Source organism: Pteronotus mesoamericanus, unplaced genomic scaffold, assembly GCF_021234165.1.
Source record: "Pteronotus mesoamericanus isolate MK-2021 breed Mesoamerican mustached bat unplaced genomic scaffold, CSHL_Meso_final contig_42, whole genome shotgun sequence".
NCBI classification, from domain to species: Eukaryota; Metazoa; Chordata; class Mammalia; order Chiroptera; family Mormoopidae; genus Pteronotus; species Pteronotus mesoamericanus.
In genome coordinates, this window is record NW_026555157.1 from 15,587,120 (window position 1) to 15,602,768 (window position 15,649).

The following is a 15,649-nucleotide window of genomic DNA, read 5'->3' on the forward strand; positions in this document are numbered from 1 at the left end:
GGCACCACCACACAGCGTTATTACAATACTGTCGACTATATTCCCTATGTTGTACTTTATATCCCCATGACTATTTTGTAACTGCCAATTTGTACTTTTTAATCCCTTCACTTTTTCACCCAGCCCCTAAAACCTCTCTCATTTGGCAACCAATAAATTTTTCTAAGGAATTACACTGATAACATGAAAATTATACATATTATTGATTGAAAAAGTATTACTCCAATATTTTCTGCTTTGATTTTAAAAGTCTTGTTCCATTAAGCAATGCTCGGAGTTACCAAACTATCTGAGTGCCAAAAGTCTGTATGCCTTCCTTCTTAGAAGCACAACAAAGCCATAGGGAGGAAGGGAGTTAAATAAAAGCTGATCTCATGGGGAACATTAAAAATAAATAACAGAGAGGCACTACACCCTCCGTGTAGTACACCTAATTCACATTGATAGAAGAGGTAGGAATTAGAGGTGAGGGTAAAGGAAATCTGTTTTCCTACTTGCGGTATTCTATTTATTTTCTTTAGTACACGTTGGTTTGAAGAAGAAAGGCATTATGAAACTTGACCCTACATTCCATCCTATATCCAATGTCACCATGTCCTGTCAAACCTTCCTTAAAATTTCACTTGTATATGTCTCTTATCTGCTCCCATGGTCAAGGCCCTTCGTCAAGACCAAGACTCCAATTACGGGCCTACACCACCAGCCAAGTGCTAGCTTCTCTCCACACAGCCGGGCTTGTTAGAACACTGCTTTCCTCATGCCACCCCTTGGCTCAAGACCCAAGCACATCAAGCCTCTATTTGTTTGCTTTTCTACAATACGGCACCGACCTACTCATCTATACTAACTCCCCACAACTCCTCAGTCATAGTGGTCTCCATGCTGTATCTTACCTCTCCCTCTGGCCTCTCTAAGCTTTGTAAATGTTTCCCCCACTGAAATTAAAAGAGATATTTCTCTGTGTTCTTATGAAAATCTTTTAAGAATCAAGTTCTACCTAAAATATGACTCCATCTTTTCTTAAGGAATCAAAACCACAATTATTTCTCCCTTCCTGAAACTACAGATGTGCTTCTGTCTGAACTGCAATCTACCTCAGTAGTGGTGGGTGTTTAATTATATAAATTAAGTTTCAGTGGCATAATTCTCACCCAGGACATTGTGAAATTCAAATGATTATGCTTTAATAAAATAGGTAAATCCAGTAACAATCAGAGGTGACATTTATGGGACTTAAAAGTTTTATTTTTTTCTTTTAAAGATTTTATTTATTTATTTTTAGAGAGGGGAAGAGAGGGGGAAAGAGAGGGAAACATCAATGTGTGGTTGCATTTTGTGCGCCCCCTGCTGGGGACCTGGCCTGCAACCCAGGCATGTGCCCTACACTGGGAATTGAACCAGTGACCCTTTGGTTTGCAGGCTGGTACTCAATCCACTGAGCCACACCGGCTAGGGCTGAAAAATTGTATTTTTTATTAAAATCAGTTTTGTAATCTTAAAAACTGTAATTTTCTAATTTTTAACCTTTCTCCAAACTGAGTTCTCCTATTATTCATTATTAATAATTCTCAATATGTAAAAGTAAACTGATATATCTTATTTTCAGAAGGTTAGCTCCTAAGATACAGTAAAAAGCCATTACCTAAAATATTCTTTAAAGTATAAAAATATATTTCTTTCTAAAGTTTCATTTCAAAATAGCCAGAAATGTCCAGAGCAGTCACCTGTCAATCTTCAAGGCTCTTTTGTTTGCTGTTAATAATAGAGTTCTAGTAACAGAATTGCTGCCATATTCATGTTCCCCCAGGGATCTGCAGTGCAGTAACAGAATACATAACTAAGTGTTGCACGCAAATAAGTTTCCTCTGCATTGTGTTATACAAACAATGTTTGGGCGGTGTACTTTAAAAGGGAAAAAGCTAAGAGGCATTCAAGTCTACCACAACACGAAGGAAACAGCATAATGGAACAAGCATGACAATGGCTAAAAAATGGAAAATAAACAAAAATAAGAATGCTTATGCTGTCATCTATCTTTACTAGAGGATCAATTTTTCCTTCTCCAGTTGACTGAAAAGGATTTCACCGATTAGTGACTCAAGGGTGCTTTATAGTAGCCTAGCAACAATAAACAGTTTACTCTTAGAAAAGTTTATATGGCTTTCTCCCAGACTTTTCTAGCCATGATATATACTTTACAAATATATTTTGGTGACATTTTCCAGCTTAGACTATTAAAGCAATTAGCTGGAAGGGAGACAAAGGTACAGGAGAGAAGAAGGGCGGGAAAGAATTACAGTCAACAAAAACAGTAAGATGATCACTTGTCTCCACCTTCCATAAAATACCTTTGGTCACTGATCTAACAACCGATCTCTTTCTTCTTGGCTCATTCATGAAGGGACAACCGAATTAACTTCTGACTATAACAAAAATGTCATTCCTTTAAAAAAGATGCATAGTAAACACAGTAATTGCAATATCCATTTCTCCTGTTTGAGAAAAGAAGGCACTTGACTCGAGATTCACTACACTGCTGCCCCACCCCAGTCACTTCCACTGGGGGCAAAGATGGCCCTGGGGCAGAATCTACCATTGCTGACAACTGATGGCATCGGCTTGGGCTGCTGTCCCTCCTCGCATATTATCCTGAAAGAACATCAAAATGTTGACTGGTCATGTTAAAGCAACTACAAGGCGATGAAATAAGGCCTAAGTGAATTTGGAATGGCCACCATGAAAGTAAAGCTATCAATAGGCAGCATTTTGACACGGCTGGAGAAAGGAAGCAGTTTGATGCTTGATTCTTACTTTGTTAAATATTTAGAACAATGCTAATGTCTTTTCCATTCGATGCTCAATAGTTTTATTTTCCTTCCTCACTAAAAGTTCCTAGCCTGTTCAAGATACGTGGGCCCTAACAAGGCAATTTTAACAAGGCAATTTAAACAAGACTGCAAGAACAATGGAAGAAGGAAAAAAATGCAAGCATGATTTATTCTTGTAATATATTCCAAGCAAATGGCAGATGTGCAAATACCCATTTATGTACCCATTCTCAACAGATTGAGTTTTTGTTTGATTTCACTGTTGTTTAATTAAGGAAGGGGGAGGAGGTTGCTGTTTGTAATATCGTATTCGTCTTTTTTTTCCCCCCACCAGGCCTGGCGTGGTACCTGACATTCACAAGGCAGGCACAAAACCGCAAGTTATTTAAATCTTAGAAGATTCCACCTATAAACTAATTATTCACTTCAAGGAATTTCTAGTGAGTTAGCCAATTAAGTGAGCACTACAAAGGAACACTGCCCCTTACGCTACAGCCATCAATCTCCCTGCAGTGCCACCAATCCTCTGGCAGGAAACCCCTCGAATTTCCTCTGCTACCTAACTCCTGCTTGCTCTCTCAGGAGTCCAGTCGGTGCCACCTCCTCCAGGAGAGATGCCTCTGCTCGGTGCACCCCTGGGGCTTGCAGAGCCCATCTCACCTCTATGGTCATGTGACTCTGCTGTCTCTCTCTGGTCTTCAAGCAACCTGAGGCAAGAGAGCCTATCCTACTTGTATTCCCATCCTCAGTGCTCATCACAGTACTGGGTCCAAAAGCAGACACAGATATTTTTAGACATAGGTTTGCTACAGTTTTGCAAAGTATTAATTCATATAAAACACATGCAGACACCCTTTTATGATAATACACGTTTTTCTGTATGCTACCACAACTCTCAAGGGTTTAATAACATCAACTCAAATAACTATCAATTTTTGTTTTAAGCGCATAAAAGAAATCTCTATAATTTGTAAAAAAAGTATGTTCTTGACTACCATAGGAGTAATTAAGCTAAATTATGTGCTATGTTTCTGCTGAAGGTACTCTTAAGACTACATGTTAGGCATAAAAAGACACATAGATCAATGAAACAGAATAGAGAGCCCAGAAATAAACCCACACCTTGATAGTCAATTAATATTCAACAGAGGAAACAAGCACATACAATAGGTTAAAAATAATTTATTCAATAAATGGTGCTGGGAAAATTGGACAGATATATGCTAAAAAAATGAAACTAGAGTACCTTTTTTCACCACACACAAGAACAAATTCAAAATAGATTAAAGACTTAAATATTAGAGCCAAAACCATAAAAATCCTAGAAGAAACTACAGGCAGTAAAATCTTGGACATTGCTTGTAGCAATATATTATCTGATATATCTCCCCATGCTAGGCAAACAAAAGAAAAAAATAAACAAATAGGACTATACTAAACTAAAAAGTTTTTCCACAGCAAAGAAATCATCAACAAAATAAAAAGACAGCCCCATGGAATGGGAGGACATATTTGTCGATACATGTGATAAAGGGTTAATATCCAAAATTTATAAAGAACTTACAAAACAACACCAAAAAACCCAAACAACCCAACTAAAAAATGGGCAAAGAGCCTAAATAGACATTTCTCCAAAGAGGACATACAGATGGCTAACAGACCTATGAAAACATGCTCAACATCACTAAGCATCAGAGAAATGCAAATTAAAACCATAATGAGACATCATCTCCCACCTGTACACCTGTCAGAATGGCTGTCATCAATAAATCAACAAACAACAAGCGCTGGCAAGGATGTGGGGAAAGGGGAACCCTTTTGTTCTTTTGGTGGGAACGCGGACTGGTGCAGCCACTGTGGAAAGCAGTATGGAGATACCTCAAAAAATTAAAAATGGATCTGCCTTTGATCCAGAGATCCCACTGCAGGGGAAATATCCAAAGGAACACAAAACATTGATTTGAAAGATCATAAGCACCCTTATGTTCCTTGCGGCATTATTTACAATCGCCATGATTTGGAAGCAGCCCAAGTGCCCATCAAAAGATGAGTGGATAAAACAACTATGGGACATTTACACAATGGAATTCTGCTTGACCGTAAAAGAGAAGAAAATCTCATCCTTTGCAACAGCATGGATGGACCTGGAGAACATTATGCTAAATGAAATAAGCCAGTCAGAGAAAGGCAAACACCATATAATTTTATTTACATGTGGAATCCAGTGAACAAACTGAACTAACAAGCAAAATAGAGACAGACTCACAGATAGAGAGCAGGCTTGACAGTTCTTGGGAGTGGGAGGGAAGATTAGTGGCTTTCAGTAAAAAGGAAAAAGGACTCCCGGACATGGACAACGGTGTGGTGATTGCAGTGGGGAGAGAGTACAAGGGGTTTAAATGATAATGAAAAAAATACAATGAAAAATTTTTAAAAAAGAAAAAAAAAAGGGAGAATTCTCTCCATATCTTACATCTGTCCTTATCACTAATTCACTCTTCCTCTAAACTACCACAGCACTTCCAACAAAATTTTGTTTATACTGAAAGACTGTTTTCATCTTAGTATTAAATAATATTGCTTAAACATAAAGTGTTCTTCTAACACTTTGCTCTCTCTCTCTCTCTCTCACTCACTCACATAGATACATACACACACAGAACTACACAAAGGAGTAGAAATCTACACTAGAAAAAGTGTATATTTGAATTGAAATATTGACTATTTTCCTAAAGATGCCCAGATGATATATTCCTACTACTATTAACTATATATATATTATTACCAGTAACATTTTAAATTAACATTTAATACTTTATATGTATAATGTAAAAAGATTATCATTAATATAATAAAAATGAATAAAATTAGCACAAATTATGGCAACTATTTCTAAACCTGCTAGATCAAAGCACAACTTTACTACATGACAAACAAAACAAGATGAAAAATGGAAGAAAATCAACACCTCTCTTACTTTTAAGACACGTTTGATAGAGCCCAATACGAAACTTCTTTGTGGGCGCTTTCTGTTCTGAAGGATCCAGTCACGATTTAATACCTTTTCCCCTTCTTCTAACACACATTTCTGACCTTGGAAATGTGGCTTCTCATACAAAATCCAGCTGAACAAATACAAAAACATGATCAATGATCATTAATGTCCTAAGAAATGAGGCATAAAACAAATGATACTTAGTAAGTCATAGACCATCTTATCTAGTTGCATTTTTAAATCTGGGTTATTTTCCACTATTACTATATAATCCTATTTTTGAAATGATGATAAATGCTAGTTTAAGTACAAACACTGTAAGAAAGAATGAACTTAGAAATAATACATCCTGAATGTAGTACTACTATATATATATATAGATATGTGTGTGTGTGTGTGTGTGTTATATACACAAAGGCGATATATAGGTGTTATATACACAAAGTTATAAACTTATATTAAGAACAACAGCTTAACAAGTCCAAATTCCACTTCTATCCTAATTTGCTTGACCCTGGTTAACAAAGCACATGTGTCCCACTTTTATCACATGAAGAGAGTACTGTACCATAATGCTTACAACATGAATACCGACCAGTTGGTAACAGAAATACTGGACAGAGAAATCCTAGCTCTAACAGATCCACTGGACAAGGTTCAGAAAAACAAATGAGATTTTCCCTCATTTTTACACTATACAAAGAATCCTTCACTTTTTGAACAAGGCAGCTGCACAAATGACTTTAAGTACGTGGCTTTCTCATTCCTTAGCATCCCACAAATTTTGAACTTGTTTCCAAAGTTATGCTTCATTCAACTGAAGCCTTCAGCACAACTTACCGAATCTATCCCGCTAATAATGCAGTTACACAATGGTATTGATTGGTATATTGTATACAGTAGATCTTGGTACTTAACTGCCAGCTTTAAGCACTAAAAACAGAGTATATTTTCTGCCACAGGAAATAGAACAATTAAATTATAAAATACTAATGTTTCAAGATATTATATTAAAAGCAAAAGGGAAAGGAATGTGACTTTAATAAAAAATACAAATGGCAAAAAAACATTTAATTTGGGGAGGGGAAATGCTATAAAATTTTGAGAGATCTCTTACCAGCCCCTTACAACTTTTATCAGTACCCCATTCGGAAAGGACCATGAGGTAGCATCGAGAATGTTACAATAGACCTCTTGTTTATATTTACTTCCATGGAGATCATAGATAACCATCTGAAACATAGAGAAAACAGGCCCAATAACTATTCTTAAAAAATGCATTTAAAATTGTAAAAAGTCCTAGAATATAGAAAATAAAATGTCCTGAATATGTAAAGAAAACATTACTTTAGATGTTAAATCTTTGAGTAAAATAACCCTTTCCTAAATCAGTTCAAAGTAGGTACTTAAAACTCTCCCAACCTAAAAATAACTCCACTTTTCATATTGTATATTACTCTACGTAAACAACTTACGCTTACCTTCCCAGGTCTTGGGTTACATCTCAGAGTTTGTCTGTCAACATTCTGAAATAATAAAAGTGAAAGGAGTAAGCCTTAAGAAAGATCAGTGGGAAGATATACAACTCACTTTCTCAGCCATCACAAACAAGTCCAATTTATCACGCTTACTTAGTGACATTATGTGCAAGGTGTCCCTCTGGGTGCTACAAGGAAATAAAGGTAAATATAAAGGAAAATAATGTGTTGTCTCTACCCTCGAGAAGCTTAGAGCTTGGAGGGAAGAAATAGTTGACTGCGCTCTCATGACTCCTCTAAGTGGGGTGCTAAGTTAAACCCACAGGTAAAACACAAAAAAAACGCCAGGTTATGAAAATTAAGGGAAACGGCACCAGGGTAATGGAGGTGAGGTGATGGCAAAGGTTCAGAAGGGGCTTGTTGAGAAGTGGTATGGAGAAGACCTTGGAAAACTGAATTTCAGTAAGTGAAAAAACATGGGGTAGGGGAAGTCCAGAAAAAAATTCCAGGAAGAGAACCATCTTGGAAAAAATTACAGTGGTAGGAAACACAGGGCATATAACCAGAGCACAGGGAGGCAAGGCTGAATAAACCAAATTTGGAGGCTGTGTATCACAGAGTGCGGGAACTCTTCTTGATTTGGTAAGTAACAGGGAAACCATTAAAGAAACATTTCTTTAAATCCCATCATTTCTTTTAAAATGACTTTGCCTTGCAAGCTGTTGATTGGTATTCAAATATTACTATTTGTTCCTAAGGCCATTCCAGGTAAAGATGCAGGCCTTGGGACTCCTAGAGAAAGTTCCATAATCTTGGGAATGCCAGAAAGGAAAGTCCTACCCTCAATGAATATTTTACATTAGATATTTAAACATTTTTAAGTCAAAGAAAAATGTAACTGAATTTCAAAGCGTTTTCCAAATGTGTTATAGCTTTTTCTTTGAATGAGGCTGTTCATTGTTCTGGTTTGAATGAACAATGAGCAACTACAGTGAGAGGAGGCTGTCAACCAAACAGCTAAAATATTTTTAAGGCCCTGGCCGGGTGGCTCAGTTAGTTGGAGCATCATCCCATGCACCTAAAGTCTGTGGGTTCAACCCTTGGTCAGGGCACATACCTAGGTTGGGGGTTTGGCCCCCAGTTGGGGTATGTACAGGAAGCAACAGATCCATGTTTCTCTCTCACATTGATGTTTCTTTCTTTCTCTCTCTAAAATCAATAAATGTACGCTCATGTGAGGATTAAAAAAAGTAACAAAATATTTTTAAGTATTTAAAATATTTTTAACTATTATGAAATATGTTCATGATTTCTCACATATGGTCCCTTGAAAAATTCAGAATCTTTTCATTTAATTTAGTTTGAAAATATAGCAAAAAAAAAATTTGAAAATAACTTGCTTCACTGCCTTTAAATTTTGGGCAATTTTTCCTCAATGTAACAGTTCAGCTAAAATACATAACTTATGATACACTTTGACCAAGGAATAAAGTAACCTCTGATATTTTTTAAAACAATCCTTATACACCAAAACATTGATTTTCTTAAGCTTCTAGATGATTTATGATTAAAAAGTACACTTCACTAGTTAATAATCAAAATAACTTACCTCTGTGAATGGGCTTAATCTGCCTGAGTTGTCTTGAGCACGGAAATATTTTGACACTGGTTCCTGCAAAGTCCCACCAAATCTGGCTCCTTTTTCTGAGCAACGGGTTTTCGAAGTCTGCAAATACTGATGATAAGCACTCTTTACAGAAGAATGGAGTTTAGAGGTAAGGTCAGATTTTTGTAGATAGGAGGCCTTTTCTGGCCATAGACCTATCTGCAGATTGGAGGTAGTTGGTTCATTTATCCTTACAGATGAACCCTTAGAAATTCCAGTCCTTTCCTGGTCATCATCAGGGTAGAAGGTGACTGAAGGATCTGGCAGCTTGATGGTAACGGTTTCCCCCCTTGTAGCTGTCAGACTTCCTTTATGCAATGATTCTTCTTCCTCTTCCCCTAACTCCTGCCTGTCGTCTTCATCAAAATTCATCTTTAAACGCTCTGATACTGACTGGAGAAGTGATAAAACAGAACAGGGCTGGTTGGCACCATCTCTAGATTTTGTGGAACCATGATGCCCAGGCGAGGCCTCGTTGGACAGAATGTCCTCCTGAGAGCTGTCATCCTCATAAATGGGAGACAAAGCTAAAGGATAAACTTTGTACCTTTTGGCCTCCACTGATAAGAACTTTTCTGAACTATCACTATCTATTTTAGCACCCTTTTCAAAATGATGGACCAGGTCAGTTCTACTCTCAGACCTTTCACATGTGAGGACAGGCATGCTGTCGGGGGGTGTGTCAGGAAACAAGAGACTGTGTGCTCTTCTTACTTTGGCAGTAGCATACCTGTCCTCATCTTGAAGGGGTTCTTCATACAATATAGTAAAGGAAGAACTTTCTTGTTCATCCTGCGAAATGAAGGCTAGATTAGAGTCTTCTTTTTCATCACTATAATCACCTAGATCTCTTGTATTGTCATCCACTGTAGTAACATATGTTCTGTTGTCTAGCCTTCCTATGGTATCCACAGGTTCAAAATCTAGCATTGCTAAGGCTGGGTAGCCTTCATAATCCTTACTTAACGTAGGTGACTCATATCCCCTGAAATATGAAGCAAGTCTATTGTCATGTGCTATTAAGCCTTCCTTTACTTCAGAGAGCTCTTCCTCCATTTCTCCAATACTCTCTTCAGCATACTCTTGGGATCCTTTATCAGGTTCAAATATGGGAGGCGTGGCCTCTGCTTGTGTAACGGGCAATTCCAGACCTGCTCCGTATGTTATCCCCACACTTACCCCTGCAGATACCATGGGGTATTTCCTAATAGTCCCATCAGGATCTTCTGGGGATGTTCTCTCCATTTCTATCACAGAGGGCATGGACACAATGGTCCCAATGGTCCCTTCTGCATCCCTTTTGCATGCTTTTTCCATTTCTAAAGAGGCGGGGGCTGCCTTCTTGTGTGCTTTTTTCACTTCCAACCCAAAAGGTGCCATTTCAGTTTTCCTAGTAACTCCATCAGCATCCATTTGGAATGTGTTTTCCATTTCCAGCACAGGCCTCTCAGCCTTCCCAGGGATCCCCTCAGCATCTTCATGGTGGACATTTACCACTTCCAAAACCACGGGCATCACCTCAATGTTGTCCTTATCTCCGTCAGCATCCTTCTGGTAAATATCTTCTATTTCTAGTGTAGGCGGTATCGCTTCAGCCTTTTCAGTAATCTCCTCAACATCTTTTTGGAAGGTAGTTTCCCTTTCTGACAGAACTGGTGTCACCCCGGCCTTGCCAACATCACCTTCAGCATGCTTTTGGTACATATTTTCTATTCCTAATGTAGCAGGTATCACTTCAGTCTTTCCAGCAATTCCCTCAGCATCTTTCTGATAGATGCTTTTCACTTCTGACACGACAGGCATCACATCAGTTTTGCCAATATCTCTTTCAGTGTCCCCCATCTTATGAGCTTTTTCCATCCCTAAACGGGCAGGTAATCCCTCTGTTTTTTCATACCTCTCAGCATCCATTTGGTATACTTCTCGCATTTTAAAACTGTCGGCTGTTGGCTCAGTTTTTGTGCTATTCAACTCTTCATCCCTTTTATGTGCTCCTCCCATCTCTGACATAAGAGGGACTGCCTCATTTTTCATACTAGTCAATTCAGCATCCTTGTGTGTTTTGCCCATTTCTAACATGGAAGGGATAAACTCCATTTTTCCTATATTTACTTCAGTATCCTTTTTGTGTACTTTCCCTACTTCAGACATGGCAAGGGGAGTGCTTTTATTACCGTGTCCCAGCAAGCCTTTTTCAGATAGACACACAAGGCTGTCAGACAAACTGCTTTTGGATGTCCCAGGTCCATGGATGTCATCATCTGTGAATGGAGGCCATGCCAAATTTAATACCAGAGTTCTAGCATCCTCTCTCCCCGTTTTGTGATTATCCACATATTCTATTTCCGTTTTCTCTTTAGAGTCCTCTTTGAGAAGTAAATGTGCTTCTCCTCTATCAGCTAAGCCTTTATGGGGCAAGTCTTCATCTAGTAAAACAGTATCTGAGTCCTGCAAGTTTATAGCATCAGACTGTCCAGCTCCATTTCCAGAAGATGGGGATTTTGGATAAGGGACAACTTCTTTTCCTTTAAATGACTCTGTGTCACTACCTAAGTTGCTTCCAGTGAAGAATCTACCTAATACCTTATTTTCACTAATTTCACATGTGCTTTGATTTACTACCTGTTCTGACACCAAGAACTCCTTTACACGAGGCGTAACACTATCACTGTTCAGAATTTTTGAAGTATTAGTCTGAAGTTCAGAGACCCAGGTATTCTCAGTATCTCCAAAAGCATCATTTGTTATATGTTCTTGGGCTGAATTAATAATCTCATTGACTAATTCCCTAGCTTGATCTTCTAACAAACAAGACACATTCTTTCTATCGGAATCAAAAAGGAGACTCTTCTCACCAGGCGCAGGTGAAACACAGGTCTCTTCTTCCCCTCGGGCTCCTGACAAGTTTTCCAAGTCCTGCTCTTCCAAATGCTCTGTCACTTGGATCCCTGCCAGTGTCACATCTGATGGGTTCTTCTCAGATGTGTCATCTCCTTTCAGGGAACCAGGATTCATTATGCCACTTTTGGCTAAATGCTCCTGGCACAGATCAACTGTGTGTTTGGATTTGAGGTCTTCCCTAACAGAATTAATAACCTCACCAATCAAAGTATCAGCCTTGTTAAGTGAAATACTTTTGATGTCCAAAAATTGGTCACGTGCTCTCTTCCTTGCTGCTACATGCTCAGCAGATGCTTCAGAACACTGCTGGCCTGAGCTGTTAACTGACGCTGAGGCCCCAGCAACTGCTCCAGTCTCTCCTTCCATCGGCCTGTCAAACTGGGCAGCAGTTGGGAAACCAAGAGATACCTCCCTAGTGTAATTATCAGAATGTTCCTGAGATGCGGTCACTTCTGCCCCTGTTGGTATAGATGGTTCAAATCCTAAATAGGAGCTTTCAGGGTGCAGCAGGCTAGTTAAGATGGCACCTTCATGTGTGACATCTGCAGTAACTTCTACAGAACTAAAATTACTTTGGGGATGATGTGACCTTTTAATCATGCTGCCTTCTTCAGCGCTGGAGGAAGACATGCTATCAGTACCACCACTTAGGACATGGGTGTTCTCTTTCTTTCCGTGAGAAGAGGCTTTCTTTGTGGATCTAGGCACAGAGGGAACGTTAAGAAAGCCTGAATCTTCAGATGCAAAACTGTTTTTTTCCAAAGTGATATTAGAACCCAGAAAAGGTGAACTTACTTTTGTGCTGTCAGTTTCTTGGAATTTTGGGCAAGTATTAGTTAAGCTCAATTCTTCCATTTCTGCAAAACCTGAAATCTTTTCAGTCCTACAAATATCTGAAGGTTCATAAATGACACAAGTGTTGGCTTTTTCATCATGAACAGGAGGTAAAATCCCATATGTATTATTTTTTAGAATAAAAGGAGGATGACCTAACACTTCTACCTCTGTTTCCTTTTCACCTTGATATCTGGAGACAGAAGGAGAAACTTCAGCTTGGCAATTCTCTTTAAGCCCAGCATCTGAACACGTCTCTTTAATCTCTTCATGGTCTACCAATTGATAACTTTTGTCCTGTTCAGCCTCGAGAGGGGTTAATTCTGATAAAACAGGCTTTGCCGGCACATCTATAATTTCAAACGGAGGAGAAATTTTGTCCTGAGAAATACCTCTAGGCTCTGTTTGGGAAACAGATATCTTGGAAAGGGCTACAGTTTTTCCTCTTCTAGAATGTGACTCAATAGGAACAGTGTTCTGACCATCAACTTCAGCTTTTGATAAAACTTTAGCAATGTTACTAGTTTTGGTTTCCAAGGAAAGAGAACCAGACTTCTCTGTAGTGCTCTTCTTTGCTTTACTGTTGGAAAGCATTAACTCTTCTCTGTTAAGGCCTGGAGATGAAGTGGAACTGTGGTCCTCAGAGATGCTTTTATACTCAAATCTCGAGTCCCCTCTAGTCAAATGGGTACCACTGGCTTCAAGGTCCAGGGGAACCTGGTATCTTTTCCTGTCGGGAAGAACTTCCTCTGATTCAAGAATCACAGACGCATGCTCACGGTAAAGGCAAGCTGGAGGACTCTTCCTGTCTGCAGACTCAACGTGATTCACTACATTTTCTTCTTGACACTCATTAGGCTCACTGGAAACACCAAAAATATCAACATCCCCACTTTCAATGAGCATGGAAGACCCTTCATTCTTTACAACAGGCGGATCTGACCTGCTCAGTATGCCAACTCCAGAAACAAAGGTAGGAGATGAAGCACTGAAATTTGATTTTTTACAGTCAACGGTAAAACATGTTCTGGTATTAGGTGATACTTTGGCTTGTTGAGGACTCTTAGAGTCAGGGAAAGATTCTGAAACGTGACTTCTATAAAGTCCATAAGTCAGTTCAGGGGTTATTTTGTTTTCTAAGTGTGCTTCAACTGTTGATTCACCGATACACTTTACAGCAGCAGGGTCCTTTTGATTTGTTCTAAGAATGTGAGGCACTTTGCCAGGTGGCCCCAAATCAAGGCTTTTGGTTTCTGTTACAGACACCTGGTCAGTATCTTTGGATAATAACTCAATTTCATCTTCTGGAGCTTTTGCATGGCTTGAGGTTGAGGGTTCACTGACTGAGATACTTCTTGTTTCTTGCCTGATTTCTGTAACAGCCAACTTTTTCTGTGCATCTTGGGCAGACAACCTACTGCCTTCATGCACAAGTTCCGTGTCTGTCGCAGCATGCCTCTGAAGAGCAATGGTGTGCCTGGCACCCTGCTTTGATGAGTTATCTACAGTTTGCTTGTCAGAACACTTGCTCTCTGGAGACTGCAAGTCTTCATGCCTAGTTGATTTATTTGGACTTGGCAAATCTGCACTTTCCTGTTTGGTAGTGTCTCTTCCATCAGATTTACTACAAGAGAAGTCAGAAACAGTAGGGCTCTCGGGCCCAGCACGCTCTGCTCTTTGCACTGGTGTCCCACCACTCATGATGGAGCTGTTTGCTTTTGCTGTAGTCTCTGTAGAAGTTATCCCCTGAAAGTCTGGGCTGTGAGGAACTGTGCTAATGGAACGTCCTGTAAACAATGCTGAACATACCAAGTTCCTGTCAGTCTGAGAAACTGGTACACAACTTAAATGGTGTTCTGAGTCAGATTCTCCGACAGCAAAGCCAGAGTTAGTCACAGAAGAAGGGGATGACCTACTTTCCTCAGGCCCCCCAGGACCATTTTTATTTAAAACATCCTTAGAAAAAGCAATATTCAGCACTTCTGGGTTGTTTGTTGGATGGCTTTCTGTGCTGAGACCTGTTCTGCTATAATCAGAGTCTTCTAATGGGTCTCCCGGCATATGCCCTTGCATAGATAGGTCTGTGCTAGAGGATGACAAAGATGACAGTATCCCAGCCTCAATCTCACTCCCAGGACCAATGTGTGCATTTGTACTAGAGTCGGAACTTTCATTTTCTCTGTCCAAGGGATTCACAGTTTCTAACATGCTCTGTTGCTTCAAATATTTCCTAATTTGTCTGGGACCTTGATACGTTGCATAAGTTACTGAAGGCCTCTCTGGTTTACCATCCGCTTGTCTGCGGGGGGAAAAAAAACAGCATGAGACTGTCAGAAAATATAATTAGAAACACTTAACAGTAAGTAATCCCAGAAACTGTGGTGAAGTATATTTCATAATACGGAAGGCTTTTAACTTTTCTATGTAGAGAAAAACTACAAAACCAGCGACAGTTTTTTCAAATTATAATAAAGCTTTGGTATTAGAAATTCTCATCATGTATATAAATCTGTTGAAAATATAAGAATTAAAATACTTTTTATAGAATTTCAATCCAACAAAGTAGTAGCTTCCTATATAAATTACATTGGAAGCATGAGTTAATATACGGAAAACAATCTTAAAAATGTTACCCAATATATATAAAGGCTTTATGGATATTAAAAATGATATCTGCAGAGTCAACTATACATAAAAACAATTACAAAGCTGTTTATTATTTTAATTACATGAAGATAAAAATCCTTCACAATGCTTCCCCCGCCCCCGGCCACCTTTTTTGATTCTAGAGAGAGGGGAAGAAAGGGAGAAAGAGAGGGGAAAGAAACATCAATTGGCTGCCTCTTGCATGTGCCCTGATGGGGGACCAAACCTGCAACCCAGGCATGTGCCCCGACCAGGAATCTAACCAGCAATCTTTCAAATTGCAGGATGATGCCCAACCAAC

At 39.0% G+C, this 15,649-nt stretch overlaps 1 protein-coding gene across 3 annotated transcripts in view; it reads right to left on the reverse strand.

Annotated features, from left to right (window-relative positions):
* Positions 1-15,649, reverse strand: part of CRYBG3 (crystallin beta-gamma domain containing 3) — a 113,157-nt gene that overhangs the window by 52,104 nt on the left and 45,404 nt on the right. For all 3 annotated transcript variants that reach the window (XM_054577398.1, XM_054577400.1, XM_054577399.1), the window contains 4 exons: positions 8,911-15,001; positions 7,305-7,349; positions 6,941-7,056; positions 5,806-5,953 (listed from right to left, as the gene is read on the reverse strand). In XM_054577398.1, the coding sequence (XP_054433373.1) occupies positions 5,806-5,953; positions 6,941-7,056; positions 7,305-7,349; positions 8,911-15,001 (6,400 nt within the window). The remainder of the gene's footprint in view (positions 1-5,805; positions 5,954-6,940; positions 7,057-7,304; positions 7,350-8,910; positions 15,002-15,649) is intronic.